The following is a 25,426-nucleotide window of genomic DNA, read 5'->3' as shown; positions in this document are numbered from 1 at the left end:
CTGAAGAGTCTGCAAATTCAGTTATGCATTGGATTAATATTTTTACCCTGGTTGAACTGTAGGCTTCTTGGGAGGGCTCCGGTATTTACTAATAAAATAGGGGTCTTCATGGGCTAAACAGTGAACGGATGGTTGGCACCAACTGATCATTTATGATTCATTGTTTAACTTCAGCTAATCTGTCAATAACGGTGTAACAACTCATTTGGCAGTCAACCATGCTCATGCTCAAACTTGCAATAGAGACCGCATAGAGACCTGTGGGTCGGTGGAAGCATTCTTTGTTGTGTTGTTTGGGTCAGATGTGAACCAAATCGGTTTACTACATATGCTCAACAACTTTATCGAAGGGATTGAAGCTGTAAAACTGTTGATCCTGAAAAGTTTGTGGGTGTTGCGATTTTGTGGAATTCATTTAATTTATTTTATTTCATGAACATTTACAATATAGTGCATAGTAACAAGGTACAAACAGTTTACCTTCTCTTCCGTTCATTCGCTTCCAGCTCGGCCATTGCCCAGGCTCTGTTATTCGTGTCCCACTCCTCCATCAGAGCATGGTACAGCACTTCCGTGTAAACCTGCAGCCCCGAGCAAAACGCTTCGTTCGGATGGGTGTACGCATTTCGCTTGACAAACTGCTGCAACAGGTTCGTTTTGGTCGCCAGCGGAACTGCGTCGTTGTTCAGCAGAAGATTTATGGTGCTCGACTCCCGCTTGCCCTGCTCGTCCAGCTCGGATTGCGAGCGCAGCCAACGTTTCAGACGAATCGGATTGCAAGCCACGCAGCCGCACTGAAAGCGGAACAGGCTCATCGTTTGCTCCTGTTTGCGATCGTCTTTGTTTTGGTACCAAACCGGACCGTACGAGATGAAGATCTGCTCACCTTTGGCGATCGGCTTGAGGACGATCAGTTTTATGTAGCTCAGTCTTGCGGCCGTGACCACGTTCGGATCACACGAATGATTTATTATGGAGGCAATCGGGAAAAGTGGGCCGGTGATAAGGTCCCAGCAAAATAGGTTGGCTTGCATGGCTAACTGCATGTAGTCGTTGAAGCAATGTAGCATGAACCTTTTGTGTTGATGGGTCGTGATCAGCGAGCGAACCAGCGGACTCTGCATGTACACCGTGTAGAAAACGGAAGCCAAAAACATCAAACGTTTATCAAACGCGTCTTTCACCTTTGTGTACTTGACGCGCTGCAGATTCTTGAACACTTCCAAAGGATCAGTGCCACCGGAATAGTCCACATCCATCGGATTCGATCCGGTTCTTTTGTTTGAGTCACAGAACTGCTTCATCTTGTCCACGTTATCGCCGAATAGTGTCAGTCCATAGAAAAACAATTTCGGTCCCATGTCCACCATCCATGAGTTCAAGTGTTTCAGTTTTGCCGTGATACCACACTCGAATCGATGAACGGTGCGTAGGTCCTGTTGCCGACATTCTTCGCTGCAGTACATGACCCAGACACAGTCCGGGCAAGGAATCAAGTTGTACGGCTTCCATTCCGCGCACAGGTTGCAGTTCAGATGTAGGTAACGCGCGTCACCAACAGTTAACAAAGACTTTTCGTGCAGGATCACATCTCCCGGTTCAAAGCTCCGCTCGGCGATCATAGCGCGGCCATACGTAGGTAGTTCTGCCATCCGGAGTCCGTTAGCCATGAAAGGAATCTTCGGGTTGACTTCGACGTTGATGGGAAACATTGGCGACGGAACAGTTCCTTTGGAATTTCCATCGGCGATCTGCTGCTTGCAGTTTTGCTCCCGTGCTGCTAACTTTGCCGAAAGCCTGTCCGGGCAGTCGTGCTTCCGGGCGAGCATGATGTTCAGCAAGCACAGCTCGTAATTTTTCTCCTCGTAGCAAACCGCCGATCTGGAATTGGGATCTTCATGAGCTAAGATGCCTCTAGACAATTCATTTGTCATCTTACCGATTGGCAAAACCTATGCCCACTTCCTCGGAACCGGTTTCTGCCCAGCAGATGCTTTCGTTGTACTTCTCGGTCGCATTCGACCACGACTGGTCTTTGAAGAACCGATTACCCTCCTGGCGGATCGCGACCGCTTTGCACTCAAAATAATCCAAACGTTGATGCTACCTGAAAAATCACGTAACCCTGATTTTCCCCTCGCTAGGCTCGTTTTACGTGACACACGTAAAAATAATGTGAAAGTGTTCTGGAAAAAATAGGTTTTCACGTTGAAGTTACGTAAAAAACCTTATGGTATTTTTCCACTAGGTTTTTTCATGTAGCTTTTATGTGTTTCGAAATGTAACTTCAACGCACCTCTTTTCCCGAGTTCGTCAAATTTCTACGTGACTATTTTAGTATGAAAATTTAGGGCGCATAGTGTAGACCTGCTGCCGGACCGACGACGCTGAACTGTGCTCAAAAAATTTCTTTTTAAATGTATAAGTTGGTAAGTAATATTAAGTTTAAATTGTTTCTTCTTGCTTATTTATGTTTGTTTTTTTTTGTTTCAGAGACCGGTCTCTGGCAGACGCATTTCATTTCTCTGTGGCCTCTGGAATGGTGGCCGCTGCCAACATTAGCGGTATCCTGAAGTCCTGAAGGACCGCTAGAAGGCGATCCCGGTTTCTTCGGTTGGACCGGTGCAACTGTGGTGACGCCACCAGAAATGTCACGGACGTGGTCATCGCCGAGTGTGTTCTGGTGTCCAACTTTGATCCAATCGTCTACAACGGGTGCTCTGCGGTCACCCTCATGCCTGCAATGACGGGTCGATCTGCCAAAATGTCCATTGTGTTGGTGGGAAGAACAAGAAGTATTGTGCGTTGCAACGGTGAGACCGTTCAGAAGAAAATTATTGATTGATAAATAAAAAAAAATATAAAAAACTGAACTCAATTTCTTCTTATTTATATAAAAAAAGAATGAAATAAGCTCCTAAACCTCAAAAAGAAACATAACTTTTACTACGACAAACATGTAGAAATCATCGATTGATTCATTTAGCTTTTACGTGTGAAACACGTAGAATCAACGTGAAATGATCTGGCCAAGAAAATTTCAATTCTACTAGCGTCACTTCATATAAGTTACGTGAAATTTCTAGTGGAAAAATACCACATAGCTTTTCACGTAACTTCAACGTGAATATTTTTTTGAGTGTGGAGTTACTCTTGACCCCCTCCGAAACGTCGATCCGAGGTCCGTTGGCCAGCACGTATTGCCACATCGAGTATAGATCAAACTGCTTGTTCAGACCGCCAGTTTCGGTCAAAAACTCGTGGTAGTAGGTCATCATGGCAAACTCACCGTCGGGTTTTTTGTACTGGCCAAATGTCCTGGTCAGGAGATGGGTTTGGAGCGGCCGGATGTTGACGTCCATCTCGGAGTTGCTTTCAGTTTGCGATTTGCGTAGTTTAGGAAAAAAAGCTTTAGATAAACCTTTGGTTGAGGTCGCCACAATATGTTTTCTTCGTTCAACTTACACGGAAACTCAAAACAAGCATAAAGTACAAAACGTAAATTTACTTTTCAATGTTTTCCTAGCTGAAGTTGGAATCGCTTTAAGAAGTTCTCTTCATAACATCGCTGATCGTAAGGCACACCGGTGGGAAATTTGTAAAGATTATTTTAGTGAGTTCATGAATCGACAAACCGTCCATAATAAAAAATCAAGTTTTAGGTTAGGTTTTGGCTTTCGGTCTGTTTGGGGAATCAAAACACTTGTATGTTCTCTTCATCCGACGTTTCGACCCGTTTTGGGCCTTTTTCAAGGAATCTAGGGGTAGATTTATTGGGTAAGGCACAAAAACATAAAAAAATGTGCACTTATGCTAGGCTTACCGAAATGGGAGTGTTTGTCGTTAGGGGATGCTCCGTCAAGCACAGAACTGTCTGGTAGCGGGGTAATCTGTAGTTTCAGAAAACAAATAAATATTTCTAAATCTACAAATATTTTTCTCTCCGTGCACTCACGTTTCAGCGAAACTGGCCGCTATCCGGTATTCGCTCGTCATACGGGTTCGTTTCAACACGAAACGCGAGAATTTTTGGGGCACGGATAAATTCGACACACTTTCTACCATTGGCGCGCTAACTATGGCAATAAAACTCATTCTAGTGTGTGAGTGTGTTAAGGTGTTGGCATTATGTGTTAGTGTGTGTGTTGTCCCTACTGTTATTGTTTTTATTTATTTTGTTTTGGTTTTTCTTCCTTGTGTATATGTTCTTAATCTCGTTCAAAATCCCGGCATATGCAGCATGGAGATTATCCGTGTCTGTCCGCTTGTTGACAGTATGTTGTGTGTTTTTAATGTGGCAACTCTCCAGGATCGATAGATTGGCCCCCTTCATTGACCGATCTACAATTCGTACGGAGTCGATCCCGAACGAGTGGTCCATAGCTGCTACGTGACTCGTCAACGCCGACTTCTCTTTTGCCCAGCTGATCTCTGCGTCTGTGTTTGTGTATCCCTTCGCTTTCAGTTCTTGTAGTTGTTTTACATTTGATTTGTGTCCAGACATTCTTGTTTTCAGTTTTGTTGTTGTAATCCCAATATAGCAGGCATCACAATCGTTGCATGGTATAGCGTACACAACGTTGGATTGTTCTTGTATGGGTGTTTTGTCTTTCACCAGTGGTAGGAGGGAAGCTACTGTTTTTGTGTTTTTGATGGCTATTTGTATGTTTGGGTATTCCTTGTAAAGTGTTTTTGTTATTTTCTGGGTGAGACCATATTTATGTGAATGTTGTAAATATTACGACACCTTCGGAAGTCGCGTGTTTTTGAGGTTTCTTACAAGTGTCCTTACAAAGCGTGAACAAAGTACACGTACGTGGCTGCCGGTGGGTTTGTCAGTATCTTTTAGAAATGTCCTTATTAATCACATAGCATGCGAGCTCAAATTTTAAAACATTTTTGAACACCTTCATAGTTTATTTAGATGATTGATTGATGATTGTCCACATTATGTAAACATAAGATTCTTTTTTTTGCACAGCTGAGAAGTCTGGTGGCGACTCCGACTACAGCTTCTGAAATTTTAGAAAAAGAAACAAATCTCGACTCCGACTCTAACAAGTCTTTGTGGTTCATGGATGGCTCCCTCGATATCTGGAAAAAAAATGTTTATCAATCACTAATCAAAAATGCTCTTCATTACATAATAAAGTCGACTTCCGACTCTCCGTTCATGCACACTGCGATAGCGCTGTGCTCGTTCGCCGTCAAAACATCTGTCAGCTGCTTTCGTCGACATCGGCCCATCGATGATCGAATCAGCTGTCAGCTGCGTCCGAGTGCCGTCTCGCTCTGGCGTACGCGCAAATCTGCTCCCCTCTCACTCTTGCTGCTTTGTTTCGCCCTGCTGCTTCGTCGAGTCGTACTGCTGCTGCTTCATAATTTATTTTTCTCACTGGCTATCCATCTTGAAAAACGGCATAACTTTGTAGTGATTCGGTAGTGCTCTAAAAGCGAGCCATTTTTCCTCCCGAAAAGTGAGGAGTTTTGGCCCGAAAATAGTGTCAAAAGTAAGTGCTCGGTTCGGTGCGTCGTTTGCGCTAGTGCGTTTCCCGCGGGGGATGTTTTCCGGGCCGAAATTGGTCACTGGAAAAAGTGGTTCCATCGGACGATTTTTGCTTTGCTTTTGCCACTTTGTGGAGTGAAGGAGGGGGAGGGGGATGGCGAAGAACGGGGGTGCCCCTGCTGCCTGCTGATGTTAGTGTTGCTTCCTGCTTCCTTCGAGGCGATATTTCGTCGTGTTGTTGTTGTTTTGGTTTGTGGCTTGTGTGCGTGCGTTCCTGTTTTGGCCACCGTCCTGCTCACGCATCTGCACGGGTTGGCAAACTTCGACGTCGTCGTCGTCGTTCGTTGTTTTCAGGGGCGATTCGCCATCTGCGTCTTTTATTTGTAAATCGACAACAAAAAATAACACCCGTTCATGAAGTGTGCTGGTGTATGTGTGACGCAGGTATGAATGAATGGACGGATTTTCAATGGTTTCAAAACACAACGACTAAGCACTGTGCATCCGGAAATAGTAGAGCTGCCGCCCGTTTAGTATATCGTATAGTTAAGAATCGTTCTTGGCAGAACGCAGAATAAAGAATACCAAAAAGATGTGATGAGAGAAGTCGCTCCAGAAAGTACTCTCGTCGGAAATACCACGCACGTTGACATCAATTTCGACGTAACAGTGACTCGCACCAAATGCACCAGTACCATCTACTGAAAAACAAAACAAGATAAATATGAATCATATTTGTGTACCGAAGCGGTGAAAAACATTGTTATAAATAACTCCCCGAAATAGATCGTCACAACGTGTGACTGTATGTTCAAATCAAGCCGACATGTTGCATCAGACAGCGCAATATCAGCCGAAAAGAAAGTCCGTGAGAGTAATAGGTTTGGAATAACCGGGTTGTATAGGTTTTACACCACATCTTGATTAGTATTGAGCTGTCAAACACACGTTGCATCAACGTGAATTTGCATAACTAAAATCGTAAGTACGTGATAGGGAAATTCACTGCCCGAGCAGACGGAAATAACTTGGGAAGGTCAGTTTTTGATATTGTGAGAAGATCGAAATATGTTATTGGGATGATCGGATTAGTTGTTAAAATAACAAAAATCAATAACAAAGATTTGTTCGAAGAATAACTTAAACTGTTATTATGTTGTTATTGCAATAACAAACCAATAACACAGAAGGAATCATGAAGGAATAACAAGATTTGTTATTTTGTGCGGAGAGGTGAGGCAGCATAATAACAAAAAATGTTATTGCACTGGTATGTCTCCATAACAAAAAAAAGTTATTGTTTTGGTTTATTTGTAATTTGCAAATAAACCTGCAGTTGCCATAACTCCTCTGTACTAGTCAGGGCTGTAGAGTCGGGTACCTCCAAGCGACTTTGAATCCATACTTTGAAGACAACTCCGACACTGGATGCAGGATATGACGTCAACGACGACTTTAGCTCTCCAAAAATACCCGACTTCACAGATTCCGACTCCAAGTAAAAGTTGCTGAAAATTAGATGAATCCGATGCAGTCTCCGAGGTCACACTCCAGCTCGAACTTCAACGTCAGCTCCGACTTCCTGGCTCTGTGAAAATAATAACAGTTTTTGTTATTCACACTTCAAAAATTCTCAATAAATAAATCAATTCCGTTAGCGAATATAACAAAATAAAAAAAAAAGAACTCTCAAAAGTTAATTTATCGGATTAATTTTAGCTTGAAACCCCATTTCATGGTGAAATAATGACCCCGATGAAATTGGTCAAAATTATTTCATAGTTCTAGCCAATTTTAGTAAAATCCCTTAGGGGGTATATCAAATAATTAAAAAAATCAACTTTCAAAATTTCAACTTTTTAGAATAATTTTAGCTTAAGGACCCCATTTCATGGCCAAAATAATGACCCCGACGAAATTGGTCAAAATTATCCCATAGTTCTAACCATTTTAAACTAAGTCCTTTAGGGGATATATCAAATAATTAAAAAAATCAACTTTCAAAATTTCAACTTTTTAGAATAATTTTAGCTTAAGGACCCCATTTCATGGCCAAAATAATGACCCCGACGAAATTGGTCAAAATTATCCCATAGTTCTAGCCAATTTTAGTAAAATCCCTTAGGGGTATATCAAATAATTAAAAAATCAACTTTCAAAATTTCAACTTTTATAATAATTTTAGCTTAAGGACCCCATTTCATGGCCAAAATAATGACCCTGACGAAATTGGTCAAAATTATCCCATAGTTCTAACCATTTTAAATTAAGTCCTTTAGGGGGTATATCAAATAATTAAAAAAATCAACTTTCAAAATTTCAACTTTTTAGAATAATTTTAGCTTAAGGACCCCATTTCATGGCCAAAATAATGACCCTGACGAAATTGGTAAAAATTATCCCATAGTTCTAACCATTTTAAACTAAGTCCTTTAGGGGGTATATCAAATAATTAAAAAAATCAACTTTCAAAATTTCAACTTTTTAGAATAATTTTAGCTTAAGGACCCCATTTCATGACCAAAATAATGATCCCGATGAAATTGGTAAAAATTATCCCATAGTTCTAGCCAATTTTAACAAAGTCCCTTAGGGGGTATATCAAATAATTAAAAAAATCAACTTTCAAAATTTCAACTTTTTAGAATAATTTTAGCTTAAGGACCCCATTTCATGGCCAAAATAATGACCCTGACGAAATTGGTAAAAATTATCCCATAGTTCTAACCATTTTAAACTAAGTCCTTTAGGGGGTATATCAAATAATTAAAAAAATCAACTTTCAAAATTTCAACTTTTTAGAATAATTTTAGCTTAAGGACCCCATTTCATGGCCAAAATAATGACCCCGACGAAATTGGTCAAAATTATCCCATAGTTCTAACCATTTTAAACTAAGTCCTTTAGGGGGTATATCAAATAATTAAAAAAATCAACTTTCAAAATTTCAACTTTTTAGAATAATTTTAGCTTAAGGACCCCATTTCATGGCCAAAATAATGACCCCGACGAAATTGGTCAAAATTATCCCATAGTTCTAGCCAATTTTAGCAAAGTCCCTTAGGGGGTATATCAAATAATTTAAAAAATCAACTTCCAATATTTCAACTTTTTAGAATAATTTTAGCTTAAGGACCCCATTTCATGGCCAAAATATTGACCCCGACGAAATTAGACAAAATTATCCCAAAGATCTAAACATATTTAACAAAAGAAAAAATAATAACAGATTGTGTTATGGACACTTAGAAACTTTTCCATTTGTGCGATTTGTGGTAATTTTATTTCTAAGTCAGTATACCGAACGAATAACAAATTTTGTTATTAGGAGAGTTTTTGAAATGTATAACATTTCCTCTTATTGGCGTGTTATTAAACATTTTCAATATAATATCACTTCAATACCAAATATTGTTATTTTATCAGAAACTGTTATTAATTTTTCTTCTTGAAGTTGAACTTCAGGTTAAAATAATAACACTGTTTGTTATTTTAACAGGATTTGTTATTGAAATATTATGAATTTTGTTATTACCGTCTGCCCGGGTGATAGGAAACCACAATGGTTTAAATAGGGAATTCTGGCAAATACATTGATTATTACCTGTCTGCTTTGGTTCTACACCCAAACAAAAAATCATAGAATACAAACAAATCATTATGAGATACAACATTGCACTCAGATGGGAGCAGCCAAACCGACGGCAACATTTCAAAAGGCATCATGTACATTGTGACACTTTCTGGGTTATTGCATATTCTGAAAGTACACCTAATAAGCTCTTCACCAAAAATGAGCAAAAGTTTTTCAGTAAACTCTGTTTAATAATGATTTTAAATAAAGTATCATAAAGAAAATATTTGGCATCAGCAGTGTCTGTTTATATAGCCCTGTCAATCTGTCAAATAAAAGACTACACAGAAAAAAATAATGTAAATTTGGAAGCTGTAATTTTGGAAGGTTGAATATTACCTCTTTTATGATGTAATTTTACCTCAATTTAGACTGAAAAAGTGACATTACACCAGAAAAGTGGTAAAATAACACATTTCCACCTTTTTTCTGACATAAAAGATGTACCCCTTCCCAGATGTAATATTACCATGATTTTTTTTTCTGTGTACATGAACCTCATGACAACCTGTCAAGTAAAAGACTACATGAACCTCGTGACAAAAAGCATCATGAAAAAGACGCCATATACATTTGCCGACTAAAAGCAGCGTGATATAGACGTAGGTGATTTCAAAAGGACTTATGTTTGTTTTTCTTAACCCTCTAACGCCCAGAGCTGTTTGCTTATCGTAAAAATAGTAAATGGCTTAATTTTGGTACAATAATGCAGGAAATACTTTACTTTGACCCACAAACATCGAATTGAGGCAAAAAAGTAGAATTTGAAGTGGTGCACCAGAGCACCATCAGGAAGATGAGCAACTTTTTTTTAAACCACAAAATCTCGTTTTCTTCAAATCTATTGGCTCATTTGTTTGAAAACGCTTCGAAATGTGTTAAAAACTACTTATTCTTTGCTGTAAGACCATATTTCTGAAGTATTAACTACAAATTCTAAAATCTCTGCATTTTCAGGTTTCTTTGATTGGCTCATTCAAAACCCACAAACAACCATTTTCATGAAAAATGAGGAAAATAATAAAATTATCGGTCTAATAACAATGTTTTGTCTTGTTTATAAATAGTCAAAACGTTTATAAACTTTTGTTTTGATAAAAATAAGCTTTTTCTGTAATTTAGAAAAAAGTGCTCCTGAATATTTAGTTGCTCATATGCCTAGGTGGTGCTCTGGTGCACCAAATGAAAAAGGTTGAAAAACACTTAAAACCGGTCCAAACTCACAATGTTATTCTCAGGGGTTCTTGTCCAAGGTTCAAATGATAGCAAAACATTTTTTGTTTCATAAAATTTTGTGTTTGGTAATTTTTACGGACTTTCGAAAACAGGTCTTATTTATTTCCCTAAAATTGGCCCATTTTTGTTTACATTTCACACTGTAACTTTGCTTGTGCTTAACCAAATTTGATGAAATTTGGGGAGATGTTAGTATACATTCTACATGAACACCTGCAACTTAAAGCATCATGAAAAGTTGTGTCAGTTCCGAGATATTTGAGTTCAAAGTTATGGTGCTCTGGAGTAACCATGGGCGTGAGAGGGTTAAATATAATGACGGAAATAATGTTTTATTGAATATAAATGATCAAGTATCAATAAAAGCAACGTTTTTCATCGTTTATTATCATTAGAACATCTTCTTTTGCTTTATATTAAAATGGGAATTGAAAAATAGTGCTCAACATTGAAATGCGTTTTTCTCAAGACGCACGGTTTGTAGACGCTCGATAAGGGACCGCCAGGGCCAATATCTCCAGAACAGTTGAATTGATAATAATGTTTTCAAATTTGTTATGAAACAAAATTTGTGCTGAAGAACTTCAGAAAAAAACGAAACAAACTAATCATTTTTCTCAGCATTCAGCAACATCAGCTTGATGAAGCCATTGAAAAAATATCATGTTCAACCAATGTTCATGGGTGCATAATTGTTTAAAAGATCATTTTTTTTACAATTTTCTTTTTATGACCAAATTTTTGAGCAAGTTACATATATGCTAAAAAGAAATAAGGAAAGGAGCTAGAATTCCTAGAATTTAGGAATTTGATACTTTTATTTTTTTTCAGTGTAACCTTGTTACCTCGCTTGTTACTGCAGAATATTTTGATATGTTTGATTTGTTTCGGATAGAACAGCTGGACAACTAAAAGTGTGCATTATTTTTCGAAATTATTGTTTTTAAGTGGTCTGAAAACGGCTGATTGAAATTTTCACTCTCATATGATTGTCGATTGTCAAAACAGGACTTGCATAAAATGAAATTTTAAATGAATGATAACTGAGCGTTTCGTTCGCCTGCACTACGCAGCTTGACGTTGACATTCTGATTTCATTCGTTCACACACGAACAATGAGCGCAACGCAAAGTTACTCACACAGTTGACAGAGCTCATTCGTTTGAACTCTACTGAAATTCTGATCACCTTCCCCATGACTGCATTCAAATGATTGCTGTCACCACGTAACATCGAACAAGCAAGAAGTAAAGAGAAAGAGAATTTGCCTTCGTGTAGCGCGGCTGCCAGATTGTCGCGATCATGACACAGTCAGCATTCAACGATCGAGTCGATCTATCTCTTTCAAATTTAGGACAATCACTGTCATTGATCCTTTGAGCTCAGACCTTTTAAATTCCAAATCACAAAAGCTGGTCATGTTCTTCAAGTTACATTCTCTTTTTCATATCCCTCTGGAGGATGGATGAAACGTTTGAGAGATTTGAAGATTTTTAAGCGGTTCTCATTTCTGAATTTCAAATTTCACTGTACAGCTGACATTCTCTGCCAGAACCACCACCTTTGGGTGTACCAACCGGCCAGTAATGCTCGAATGTTTTCATTTCGCGGATGTGCGTCTGTGCGGGAGAGAGGAGCAGCAGCAGCATTTGCAAACACGAGAGCGCCTGCAAGGAAAAACACAAAATTTCACTCTGTTGTCGTCGGTATCGGCATGACACGGGCACTCTGTTGCACTACTACAGCCCCAACAGTTGGAACTTCTAGAGCAGTTAGTGTATGGTGTGAAGGTGTAGAAGGGATTCGCTACTAGTCAGTCGACGACGGTCAGTTTGGTGGTTAGTTGAGTTCAAGAAAGGAAGAAAATCGCCATTACAGCGTGATTGGAGGGTTGTTCCGAAATTGGACCAGTGTATAGCTTAGGACGTTCTACCGTGTAGCTTAGTATGACCTGACACGGTGTCGCGCGGGAGGTTTTTTCCACCAGATAGAGCGGAAAATGTAGGTAAGAGTTTGAGCCCCGGGCAGAGCAGAGGGGGAGTGTGAAGGGAGAGAGCGCTTGTGGCATCGATTTGTGAACTGCGCGATTGCAGTTTCGCTGAATGGCGCGGCACTGGTTGTTGTTTACAAATAAATAATTTCGTCTTTCTACTCTTGCCTCGTCGCCGTCAGCACTGTGTCGTCCTGGTCCTCTATGTCGGTCGCGCTGGGTAATCCAATCACATCTTCTTGGTACAGAGAGCTACATTAGTAGGAGTACGCGAGGAGAGAGTGCTCGCAGCGTTGACCAGCAAGTTCGAACAAAGAACGCAAAGAGGGCGCTCGTGTTTCTGTGTTTTTCTTTTGTCGCAAATAGTCGTCGTCGTCGTCTTCGTCTGGAAAGTAAATAAATAGTTGAGTATATCAGTGGAATGATGCCAGCAGCACCAAACAGCTGTCGCGAGCAACTCTTCCCGGACTTGAACCGAAGATCTTCTCGCGCAAACTCTACGCATAACATATTGCAGAGATCAGTACGAACGAAAGTGCATGCCGTTAGTGTACGCTCAGCGTCCAGCTTGTCTACGGGCTTCTTCTTCTAGGTTCAAAACGTGTCGCTTTGGCGCCCGTGATTCAACACGAGTCAAGAGTCGTACAGGAAGCTTCAGCTTTTGCGCTGTGGTCGTCTGCCGTGCTCTAACACCGTCTGGCGTGTCCCCTTTAAAGAGTACAACGATACACCCAAGTGCAATAGTTCTGACGTCTCTGTTAACTAGCGTCGTCTTATGTCATTCAATGTCAGGTGTTGTACAGCCAATCTCGTTTGGGTGTACACTATGGCGTACCATATCGTAGCACTTATTTGTTGTTTTGATTATTACCCTTTCCCCTTCGCTCCTCGTTTGATTTGGGATTAGTTGTGGCCAAGTGCTTGGGGGGTTTAGAAGAGTATTTTTAGCTCGCAATTAGATAGTGAGTGTCGCGTGGTCGTGGACTTCTTGGCGACGATGGGACATTGGAAATTTAAATTTCTAAGGTGTTCTAAGGTACGGTTGTTGGAAGGGGGGAGTGCTTTCAACAGGTTTCATCGTGTCAAGGATCATTCGAGGGACACGTCATGGTGTGGTGGTTTCTTCTTTGTGCCAAATGGTGAAAGTGTTTGCCGATCAAGGTGTGTTGGAATCAATTAAGTTTGTGTTTATCGTTTTGATAAAACTTGATTGGGCAGATAATGAGCAGATGACTCATCGAATCAGTTTAGTTGTCTATGAATCTATGAACGTTGAGCCATTTTTTTTTTATTATGGTGCATGGCTACGTGTTTTAGTAGATTCAGTCCCTATTTGTTGCATTAGGTTGTTTTAATGTTTATATTTTTTTTGTTTTAAGAGTACAATGGGTTTTATTTTTTTATCGGCAGCTGAAATTTTTACACTAAGATTTTATTTTATTTTTAATTTGTTTCTCTTTGTTGTATTTCCATTTCTGGAGTTTTTTTGAAAAGGTCCAATAAACCCGATTTTCAATTATTGCTTTTTGGGTGTTTTTGAAACCGCCCTGAGTCAGGGGATTAAAAAAAACACCCAAAAAGCAAAAACTGAAAATTTGGTTTATTGAATCTTAATCTAATCTAATCTAATCAGACCCAAGCGCAGCCAATCTTTCGAAGGGATCCTGGAGAGTGCCTTAGGTTAGATGACGCCTAGCACTCTTCTTGTCATTTATTAACATTTGTAGTGCGCCATTGCATCGGAATGCATTGAAACATCACAAGCGTTAATGCGGACAGGTCTATTGCGTAAAGCCGTATCGCAGAGATGACTCGTAATTGGGTTGAGTTTGAGCACGGAGTGTTCGAACAACAACACAATTCTGAACCGACAGGGGAGGAAGAAGCGTGGGGACACACCACCATACGCTCCGAGATTTTGGTTGTATTCGTTGGGAGCACCATGCTAAGAAGGTTTGGTACTCCGGGACCCTCTGGGATGGGACATTGTATTTCCACGAATGCCCTGGACACTATTTGCCGTGGTTATAGCGCCACAACTCGCTCTCTGTAACAGTATTCCTAATTCCAGTCCAAGTTCATCAAGTCGACATGGCCTAGTGGTTAGCATTTTTGCTTACCAATCCAAAGGACGGGGGATCGAACCCCGCCCCGAGCGACTTTGATTTTTCCATATTCATCATTTTACATTTATGTCTTCTTATTTTTCTCGTTGGAAGCAGATGGGAATCGAACCCAGAACCATTCGCTTACAAAGCGAACACCGTAACCAGTCAGCCACGGCCGCTCCCTGTAAATCTCTTTTTTTTTTTGTTTATCTTGAAACAAAAAACAAGTTTTGATCGTGCATTTTGAAAAAAATCCTTGTCAGTTAACAATTCAAGAATGTTGAGAACAACAAATCAGGATCGTTGTTTTTCTAAATAAGTATTACTTTATGTACAGGTTTTTAATGTTAAAATAAGTATGCACATTTTTGTGTTATTTCCCAAACTGTTCTTCAAAGCAAATTGCACCTTATATTTATAAATAATTGTGTGTGTCCAATATTCAAAACAGTTCGTAAATCTAAGTAAACAAAATCAATTATCCATCAATCCGACAAATGGTAAAAACAAATCACACAATTTTTTTTAAAATATGTGTACTAGCCTTAATAGATTAAAAATACACATTAATCATTATACAATTTGCAAGGGAATGGTGTAAAGAGAGGAATCACAAATCCGTATAAATAATTTCAAGATTTTTCAGGTGCAAACCGAAAACGCGATCAAAAATTAAAGTGGAAGAAAAAGGCTTTAAACTGCTTATTTGATTGTCGGTGTACAGGACGCCACACTGTTTAATCATTTTCATTCAATTTTGCGTAATTGAATTGGAAAAATAAAATTCTTTTTCAAATTTTCTTTTCTTGATTTGTGTGCACCTACGTCGAAGACCAAGGTTGTTTACTTTTTGCTCTTTGGTCTGACAGTCTTGGTCTGACAGATTTGGTCTGTCAGCTTTATCATGGATTTTGGTCTGGTGTAGGCGAGGGATAGGACACAGCACCTTCCTGACAATTTGTCATCTGTATTTTTAAATCGATTGTACCAAGGTTGTTCACGAAAAATGTATTGAGGCTCGATAACGATAACGATAATCTATTGTTATCGTTATTTGGACAATTCTAGATTTTTTACGTTTTTTTTTCACTTTTTCAGTGTTTTTTTTTAAATATGCAAATATGGGTTGGGTATCAAACGAAGCGAAATTTTGCGATAAAATTATCACCAATGGAATTATCGAACGATATCGATAAACATTATTGTTATCGTCAGGCGATAATATTCTCGACGATAATTTTATCGATTAACAACCTTGGATTGTACATTTTGCTTATTTGGTGCTTTTCAAACCGCCTTGAGTCAGAAGAATTTTAAAGCATCCAAAAAGCAACAACAAAAATTATTTTTTATTATTGGGCTTTAAAGAAAAAAATAAATAAAAAAAACCCTAGAATTTAATAACTTCCATTTTTATTGAAAACTTAATATAATTTGAATGATTCAATAATATTTATCGCCTCGACAAAATTTTCATATTTCATGATATTTAGATTAAAAAAAATGAAATAAAAAATCTCAAAATGTTGATGTGCGTTAAAAATTATAAAAAAATCATTTTCTTAAAAAAAAACATTAAAAATTACTTATGGAGACATCAAACTATTTGAATGAAAAAAACAATATTTATAATGTTAATTGAAACTTCAAAAGAACCTAGCATCGGATATTAATACGCAGTTTCTCCTGCTCACACTGGCGAGCCAACACATGTTTTAATGCATTTTTGACAGTTCAAAACGTCAAATCGGCGATTTCCATCACAGAACATTTTACATACATACAAGAACGCGTTTTGTGCATATTTGGGTTGATTGCTATTAAGTAAAGTAGCAAGTGGTATCGATATTATGTGTAGATATGGTTTCATATGGGTGTAATAATTGTCAGTTAAAAGTTGGTAACAGAAGTCAATGACTACCAAGAAATATTTTGCGAAAAAAAAAAACGCAAATTTCAACCGCCTCGTTTTACACACGGTCATTCATGGCGGAAAAGCCTTGACCCAGTTGCATCTAATCGCGGCAACGTTATCAAGAGATAGAGCGCCATATCTTTCGCGCAGCGGCTGTTCAGTTCATGAACGTTCGACGTAAGTGCTAATTATTTGAATGATTGCGGGGGTTATTAGATTGGGATGTATACATAACAGTCAACCAGATATCGTTCGTAATATCATTAGTTTGTTTGGGTGCAATGACCGCGTGTTCAAGTTCTTCAAAATTAATATTTAAAATATGCAATATTCTCAGACTTTTTCGCATTGTCTACCTGGTCTGCACTTCTTCGGTAGTTCATCGCTTGCTGAACTCTTCGGTATATACCAAAATAATCCGTCCTTCTTCTTCCTCCTCACCTTAACAAATCTCAACCTGCTCAAATCACCGCGTAGTTTGCAAACAAAGAAAGGCCCGTGTGCCGTTGTTGTGAGTTATGGGGCGCTATGACGAACCGCCGCCACCACCGCCACAAGCACTGTGGTACAACACGAGCAAAAACAAGAAAATTCTAAGGTGTCAGGGTTCAACCGTGAGCACATTGTGGTGCGGACGGTGTGTGCTTTGAGGTGCAAAGGAATTCCTGACGCTCAGTTTGTTCAGAAGATTCAGTAGAAGCTTAGCGTTGAACCCTGGCCGCGCGCACATGGCTGAACACCTAACCAGGCAGAAGCAGTTCGCTGAGATGCGCACAATCTCTGAATCATCGCTCAACGAGAGAGGTGATTGACGTCTGGTCGTCGGACGGACGTGCAGAACTCTCGGTGCGATTCTCGTAGGTCTTCAGGAAACAACCTCGGCCGAGGTCGTCTAGTCTAGCTGTGCAGTGTGTTGATAAAGCGGTGGCTGACGTTCTAATTAACTCGATCGCTGGAATCACATGTGGAGCATGTGGCTCAACCCGCGTTTAGTCGGTCGTCGTTGATTGATTGGGGTTGGAGCGTTCGTGCAGGTCAGATTAGCGCGGTGTAGGCAAATGTTGGCGGGGGTTTATTTATCGGAAGTCGATCGATTGAGGTGCAGTAGTTCCTGGTACTGAAGCTCGGCTAATGCAATTTTCCTCTGTTGTCTTTCCCTTTTACAGATAATCGGGCACCACGAAATCATCGATATACAGAGCGAGAGAGAGAGAAAGGCAAATCTGTAAATATACTTCATAACACAACTCGCAGCTCACACACGCCGACTCTCACCAATGTGTCTGTGTGTGTCTCTGAATGACTGTTTTGTACATACATAGTGATAATGTAAGACCTAAGCGAAGGGAAGAACAAACAGAACCATACAACCTTAGGTACTAAACGCTCGTCAGCACGAAAATAGAAAGAAGAAACGATAGCGCGTGCGACTCCCTCGACACCGTAGCGTTGCATTCTCCGTTCCGTTCTGTCCCTGGCCCGAATCCTCGAATGGCAGTGCAGCAGCAGCGGCAGTGAGCACAACCCGACCCCAGGTCCGCTCCGGGGTCCCCACCATTCCAGCCACGCACCCACGCGCACTGGATGACTCAGAACGAACTGTAACCGCAACCGCTGCTACACCTGCTCCGTTCAACTCTGCTGCGGAAGCTACGGCCTACGGACGCCTAGTCCCGACATTTTGGACAAGACGGCGCAACGCTAGACCGGCACCACCATGCTGTACGTGTTCCACGTCGATACCGGCCGGATGCTGACCTTCGAGATGAGCAAGGCGCTGGAGATGTAAGTCACCCTCAAACCACACTCCCGAAAATTGTTACTAATCGCCAACCCGTTCTTAGTGTCCGCTCGCTGAAGGAGACCATCGAGCGGCACCACGGCATCCCCTGTGCCAGCATCGTGCTGCTGGTCAGCGGCGGTGAGGTACTGCAGGACACGCAACGGGTGTGCAACTACTCGGCCGGCACCGACACCAACCCGATCTACATGTTCAGCAAGAGTGTGCTGGACGCGCGGAACCAGCCGGCGCCGTGGCCGAGCATAGAAACTGGTGAGTGGGCAGTTATTTTTCCTTCAGCAGGGGGTGGATTAATTGGTAGAAGCCAAACTGCCGAAAACAAAATGGCAGAAAATATCGATCGGCACAAATATGGTAGAAAAAGGTGATTTGACGGAATTTCAAATTGCAAAAAAGTCAATCAGCAGTAAGAATCAAAAGGCAGGAAATTAAAAGGCAGAATGGTAAAATGACAGAAGAACATAATGGCAGAAAACTCATTTGGCAGAATTTAAACCGCACATAAGATCAATGGCAGAATATATTAAATGCCAAACAAATAAGCGGCAGAAATGTTAACCAGCCGAACCATAATGACAGAAAAGTTAAATGGTAGATATATTAAAAGGTTTTCACCTTCATAATATATATTTAGAAATGGGTTTGTATGTTGAATTGATATGATACCCCGAGCAGACTGGAATATCATTTCAACAACAATTTGCATGGTTGGTGTGTTATTGAGTGTGTTATTGATACGGCCTGTTTAGTTGTTAAAATAACAGAGGACAATAACATACAAAAACACTGAAAATAACAAATTTTGATCTTATAATAACAAAAGAAGAACAATTTTGATATTTTTAAAACTAATCCAATCATGTTGATAACAAAATTTGGTATTGATGTTAATATCGCCTTACCCGAGCAGACGGAAATAACCTGGGAATATTTTTTTTTTATATTTGAAAATACTAGGCCATTATTATTTTATTCTATTTATAAAAAGATTTGTTATTCGTCGTTATGATTTTTTTTGTTATTGGATTGTTATTGTAATAACAGATTAATAACACTTTTAGTTATTCTTCGAACATATTTTTGTTATTTTAACAACTAATCCGATCATCTCAATAACAGTTGGAGGTATTCTTCCATAACACAAAATGTTATTCCAAAGTGGTTTTGGCTTTCAACCAATATCAGACCAATAACAAATTTTGTTTTGATAACATAAACTGTTATTAAACTCTTATGCAAAAATGGATTTTTCAAGAAGATTCTATAACGCTTCCTTGAACACTTCCTGTTATTTTAACAGTATTTGTTATTGAAATGGCATGAATTTTGTCATTACCATCTGCCCGGGTATCGGAACTAAACAAAATTGTTGTTGACTTTTCTTGCCATTTAACTAGAGAGCCTATATGGAGAGGCGAAATGTCACTCTCAGGGTTCCAATCGAACTGTCAAATCGGGGTTCCAATCGAGCAACAAGGTCATGTAAGAACAAGGTCGGAATCAATTTTTAAATCATTTAGGCAAAAAAAAAACGAGACTTATAACAATCAAAAGTATTGTAAAAATGTTGTTGATGATAATCTGATAGTTTTTGTTATGTTTGTGCTTGTTCGGTACAAGAATAGTGCCAGCACCAAAGAAAAACTACAAGTTTTTCAACCTTAAATTTGAATAACTTTGAGTGTTTGAAATTTCTCCCAGAACATTTCATTTCCCTATGTAGGTCCCTACATTTAACTATCCTGCCAAGTCTTCCCGAAACGCGCGCACGCCGTACACGTCGTACAAGTTTTCAGTGCAGATGAACCTCAAACACACCAGGCTGCCATGTTCGAGTTCTCCCCGCACGGCGCACTCAAGTTTACACGCGGTGTAAACACGGGGTGCACACCTCGGGTACAACGCCGTGCGAGCGAAGAGCGTGTAAAGAGACGAAAAAATGACTGCTTCTCACTCTCTCTATGGCAAACACTGTAGTGTGACTGCAGCGGAGAATAAAACACCGCTTTACAGCAGAGGGAGCGTGAGGGAACTATTTTTGTCTCTTTTCTGCGTCGTCGGCTTGCACGGGGTTTGTACCCGGGGTGCAAGGTTCGGTTTTAAACTCGAGGTTCGTGTGCGCGTATTTGATCGGTACAGAAAACAGAGAACGCGGTTGAACGCGGTGCACGGGGATCACTGATCCTGCCAGATATTTTTCTACCAATTCATTTTTGTGTGATAAGACTTCTGCCATTTCGGCTGTTTAATTTTCGGCCGATTAAATTTTCTGCCGTAATTTTTCCCTGTTGATATTTTTCTGCCAAACAAAACTATTTAAATAGGCCAATGTGTATTTGTAAACAAACAGTCTATCCTGCTCAACGCAAAATTAAACATTTACTGACATTTACTTTACGAATCCAATTTGGCCCATTTATTTTTTTTTACCTTACTGGCACCTAACCTTTTCTGCTTGTTGACTTTTTTTTCTTGCGTTTGACCTTCTGCCGTTTTTACATTCTCTCATTTGGCACTCTGCTATTTGGCATACTGCTCTTAGGAAACCTGCCATTTAGCAATCTTTCTTTTGGCATTCTGCCTTTTGGCATTCTGCCTTTGGCGTTCTGCCTTTTGGCATTCTGCCTATTAGAATTCTGCCTTTTTGCATTCTACCCTTTGGTATTCTGGCTTTTTGGAGTTTTGCCTTTTTGGCATTCTGCCGATCGATTGTTCATTGGAATGTTCTGAAATCTGTTGGAAATTTAAGTTCTGGAATTCGTTAATGAATAAACTGGTTAACAACATTCTTCCTCATCCCTTCGCCAGACAACGACCTGAAGGCCCAGGTGGACAAGTGCCTCGAGCTGCCAGCCACGTACAACACGGTCGTGACGCGCTCGCTGCTTGCCCAACAGATCTGCGAGATGGCCAAGGAGGAGGCCAAAACGTGCGAGACGCTCATCCACGAGCAGCACCTGCAGCAGCAGGGCTGGGCCGCCGTCGTCGCCAACATGGAGGACTCGGTAATGGAGTTCCAGGAGCGCGTGGCGGACTTTTACCGGCGCTACGAGGAGCACCGGCAGCGCTTCACCGAGCACATGGAGATCCTGTCGGCGTTCGATCACGACTTGAAGCAGCTGTCGGAGATTCCGATCCTGTCCACGCTCATGGAGAATGCCGCTTCGCGTCCGTTCGGGAACTTTGACGAGGCGTACGTGGATGCGGGCAACACGGCTAACAGCACCTCATCCGGTAGCGTCAAAACGACTAGCAATAGTGAGCCGGCAATGGCTGCCATCGCTGCTGCGGCTTCTACAACCGACGCAGAAGGAACGACCCCTTCCCAGGGAGAGGAGAAGGCTGTAGCTCTGGCAGGTTCCGGTAGCGCTGAGCAGCAACAGACCGACAGCAGTGGCATATCCGACAAGGACAAAGCCAAGTGCATCTCGCTGCTGGACTGGATCTCCGCATCGGAGGGCCAGCGAATGCTGAAGCGTATGGCCGAGGAGTGCACCAGCGGGCTGGAGCAGTTCGAGAAGCACACCGTGGGGCTCAAGCAGAACATCGACAAAGCCGTCGAGGCGTCGCAGAGGGTAGGTTTCCTGTATGTGAGTCAATGAAAATCAATTTGCTGAAGATTTCTCGTTGCAGGGTGACATTAAGGAGATCAAAGGCCTGGAGGAGCGGCTGTGCGATCTGGACAAGGTGATGTACGAGGCGCGCAAGATCGTCAGCGATCAAAACGAGCTGGCGCAGTCGTTCCAGCAGAACCAGAACCGGGCGAACACGCTCGGTGATACGTCGATCCTGCCCGATCTGTGCGCCTCGCACAAAAGCCAGCTGATCGTGATGCTGCAGAACCACAAAAATCTGCGCGACATTCGGCGTCGCTGTGCCAAGTGCAAGGAGGAGCTGGGCAACAACCTGTTCCAGCGGTTACGGTAGGTCGGGAGGGATTTTGTGGGGGTTTCGGCATGGTATGATCGTTGAACTTGTGTGTGTTTGTGCCCTTTCAAAAGGTACATCATCCACGTGGAGACTCGGGTGTGGGAGATCGACAACAGCATTCTGTTCTACCACACCTCCCTGAAGCGGCTCCAGAAGCACCTGGGCATCATCGAGCAGATCCATATGGCGCCCTGCATGTACGTGAGTGCCGTCACGGAAGTGGTTCGCAGGAGGATGTTCTCCAGTTCGTTTCTCAGAGTGAGTCTACCCGAATCTGGTCTCAATGCGGAGTTCTAAATCTGTGACTTTTTTCAGTGGGCTTCCGATCTGGCGTGCCGCCTGATGACAATCCACAACGAGGAGGTGATGCGCCGGCACGAGTTTACCGCCCAGTTCGAGGGGCACTTTCTCAGTACGCTGTTCCCCGGGATGGACGACATGCCGCCGTCGTACGCGATCCAGGCGCCGTCAATCTTCGATTCTAGTCTACCGGCGCTGAACAAGCGAGGTTTGTACAATCCCTTTTAGTCGAAACATTTCTGAACTAACAATGCTTCCGCATGTTTGCTTGCAGATCTCCAGGAACTGTCGACCTTCCTGCCGGAGCTCACGGAGAAGATCCAGCTACCGAACATAGATTCTGTGATAGATTTCTTTTCATCTAGATCGGTAGAGGGCACCAACCAGAGCAAGAGCAGCGGTCTGCAGGAGTATCCGCCGGACATGGGAGCAACGGAACCCACTGCCATCGACGGAAAGGGCGATGCGGACTCCGCCACCACCGCACAACAACCAACGAAAGAGTGAGTGGAACCTTGGAAGTCCTACTTCAGGCCGGTTGATGAACATATCTCTTTATTTTCAGGGGCTGCGAATCCGAAACCGACACGGAAGAGTTTGAAAAAGTGGGACAAAGTCCAATCGACCGTCGTCGCCGGTCCCGCTCGAAGGTGCCGCCGGTGGACACCTGCAGCATGGCCACGTCCACGGAACGGGTGCTGCAGGCGAGCGCAGAAACACTGACAGAGGTGCGAACAATCAAAAATACTACCACTACTACTACTACTAGCAGTCCCACAAGTAACTCATTGCCCAAACTAACAACTAACGTACCAAGTGCCGCTAGTCCCCGGCCCAGTTCCGGCGGTGACTGCTGCTGCCCGGTCATTCCGGAAGAGTCTCCATCCTCTCAAAATGAAGCCTCGCTTCTGCCTGCGCCGGGCCCGAAAACCCCCGGCAGTCCGTGTTTGTGCGCCGACGGTGAGTTTGTCAACTCGGAATTTTACATCGACGAGTCGCTGCCGTCGAGCGCCACCAGCGAACGGTACCAGCGGCAGCAGCAGCAGCAACAGCTCGAAATACGGCAGCTCATCGCCGACGGGCTGGCCAAGTGTGGTTGTCAGACGGCGGGGGCAACGGCAGGCAGCTATGACGAGGGGGCGGTCATACTGCTGCTACAGGTACTTGTTCCTCCCACCGGATTTTTTAGTTTCATTTTCGAGGAGCACAATAGTTTTGTTGAGCTATGAAATTTGATATTTCAAAAATAAAATAATCGCTGTGCTTTGGTGGCAAAAGGCCTTCAAAACCAGTTCACCCCAGCACGGTGTTCCGATGGCTTCGTCGCATACGTAGTGGAACGATCAAGATGAAACCGGACATGTCCTACTAACACAACTCCCATTTCCTTGTTTCTTCAATTCCCCGTCTGCAATGTAGTTCATTTTCAACCAAAGTCTCCTTACTGTTGAAACGACAATCAACGTCTGTATCCTCTTTCCAGGAGAACCTCGGCACCACCCGGCTCGAGGTGGAGAAGCTGAAAACCATCCTCCGGACCGTGTACCAGCTGTCCCAGTCGTCGATCTCATTTCTGCGCGAGCAGCTGTCGGCCGTACGGACCGAGAGTGCCTCGAACCGGGCCGAGTTCCGTAGCAAGCTGGAAGCCATCAATCGGGCGTGGGCTGCCATCCAGGAGGAGGCCCGCAACCGCGAGCGGGAGACCATCCAGCAGCTCACGGTGGACCACGAGCTGGAAATGAACGATCTACGCAAGAGCATCCACCAGAAGGACGATGAGATGCAGTCGCTGCGGTCGGACAACTCGATGATCAAGGCGAGCCACATCGAGACAGTGTCCAAGTACGAGAGCGAAAAGCGCGAACTGAACGTAACGGTCGACGAGATGAAGGAGGTGGTGAGGAAACTGGAGCAGCGACTTGCCGACGTCGAGGTGGACCGCAAGAAGGCCATTCAAGAAGCGATGGAACAGCTCGAGCACAAGCACAAAACCGAGATCGAATCGCTGCGCTGCAGGTACAAGCTGATGACCAGCATGGACCGATCGCCGTCCGATACTAGCCTGGAGAAGATCGAAAAGCCAGACATGATCGACATTGCGAGCCACGAGCAGCTGCTGGCGCAGGCTCGGGAAGATTTCAACCGCGAGAAGGAACGTGCAATCAAAACCGCAATCGAAGAGGAACGACAACGATGGGAGTCGTCCACGGTGACGATCAAACCGCAACCGCAGCAGCGATCGATGGCCAGCTCGCCGGGAACTCCGACGGGCAGCCACGACATCTACAAGCGGATCCTGGAGGAGAAGGAGCGCCAACTGGACGAACTTCGGGACAAGGAATCGGTTCTGATAAGGGAGAACCAGCGGTACAAGGAAACCATCCAATCGCTGACCGATCCGGAACTCGGCTCGAACCAGCTGAACCTGAAGGAACAGCTGGAAGCGCTGGAACGCGAAAAGCAACAGCTAAGCAGGGAGCTCGAACGGCACCAGAACAGACCCAGTGGCGGGGTGTCCATCCAGTCGTGCTCCAAGGGCGACCTCGTGATGATTGTTTACAACAGCACCTACGATCAGTACACGATCGTGCAGGTAAGAAAGCGTGAAAATTCCCCCCATACTCTCTCCAATCTTAACCTCATTCACTTCCAGAACGCCCCCGTGCTGTACTTCCTGCACGCGGACAGCTACGCGGCGTTCGGTCTGGCGGAGCTGGTGGCGGGCCAGGTGCCACGGATCATCCACTGCATGGGCACGGTCGTGGACAAGGATTACTGCCACGCGCGCAAGGACGGCAATCGGTACAAGGTGTCGCGCGGTACCCGGTTCTACCGGGTCAAAGTGAAACCGGTGCCCGGTGGTAGTGGTGGCAGCAGCGGGGGAGGAAGCAGCGCGAGCCTCAGTGCCAGCGTTAGCAGCGGCACGTCGAGGAGCGCCGCCGCCGACTCGGACAAGCACTCGTACAAGAAGGAGAAGAGTAAGTTGGATGCCTTGTCATTTTCATT

At 42.8% G+C, this 25,426-nt stretch overlaps 2 protein-coding genes across 7 annotated transcripts in view; one reads left to right on the top strand and one right to left on the bottom strand.

The window, feature by feature from the left end:
* Positions 1–439: 439 nt before the first annotated feature.
* On the bottom strand, positions 440–3,455 carry LOC6038295 (N-lysine methyltransferase SMYD2). Its single transcript, XM_001848064.2, has 3 exons — positions 3,145–3,455; positions 1,940–2,077; positions 440–1,881 (listed from the first exon to the last, which is right to left on the bottom strand). Exons 1-3 carry the CDS (start codon positions 3,360–3,362, stop codon positions 477–479), a joined length of 1,761 nt encoding a protein of 586 aa, XP_001848116.2. The 5' UTR covers positions 3,363–3,455; the 3' UTR covers positions 440–476.
* Positions 3,456–5,381: 1,926 nt separating this feature from the next.
* Positions 5,382–25,426, top strand: part of LOC6038297 (RB1-inducible coiled-coil protein 1) — a 32,925-nt gene continuing 12,880 nt past the window's right edge. For 5 of the 6 annotated variants that reach the window (XM_038258478.1, XM_038258476.1, XM_038258475.1 and 2 more), the window contains exons 1-11: positions 5,382–5,510; positions 17,556–18,174; positions 18,234–18,442; positions 20,999–21,765; positions 21,824–22,113; positions 22,192–22,378; positions 22,436–22,628; positions 22,695–22,923; positions 22,986–23,148; positions 23,904–25,013; positions 25,074–25,398. In XM_038258478.1, the coding sequence (XP_038114406.1) occupies positions 18,107–18,174; positions 18,234–18,442; positions 20,999–21,765; positions 21,824–22,113; positions 22,192–22,378; positions 22,436–22,628; positions 22,695–22,923; positions 22,986–23,148; positions 23,904–25,013; positions 25,074–25,398 (3,541 nt within the window). In that variant the 5' untranslated portion in view covers positions 5,382–5,510; positions 17,556–18,106. Of the gene's footprint in view, positions 5,511–12,184; positions 12,382–17,555; positions 18,175–18,233; positions 18,443–20,998; positions 21,766–21,823; positions 22,114–22,191; positions 22,379–22,435; positions 22,629–22,694; positions 22,924–22,985; positions 23,149–23,903; positions 25,014–25,073; positions 25,399–25,426 lie in introns of those variants that run through there. The other variant, XM_038258474.1, reaches the window with a different exon arrangement.

The sequence above is a fragment of the Culex quinquefasciatus genome, chromosome 2 (assembly GCF_015732765.1).
Source record: "Culex quinquefasciatus strain JHB chromosome 2, VPISU_Cqui_1.0_pri_paternal, whole genome shotgun sequence".
Classification (NCBI taxonomy): Eukaryota; Metazoa; Arthropoda; class Insecta; order Diptera; family Culicidae; genus Culex; species Culex quinquefasciatus.
This window is presented reverse-complemented; position numbering and strand designations above follow the sequence as displayed.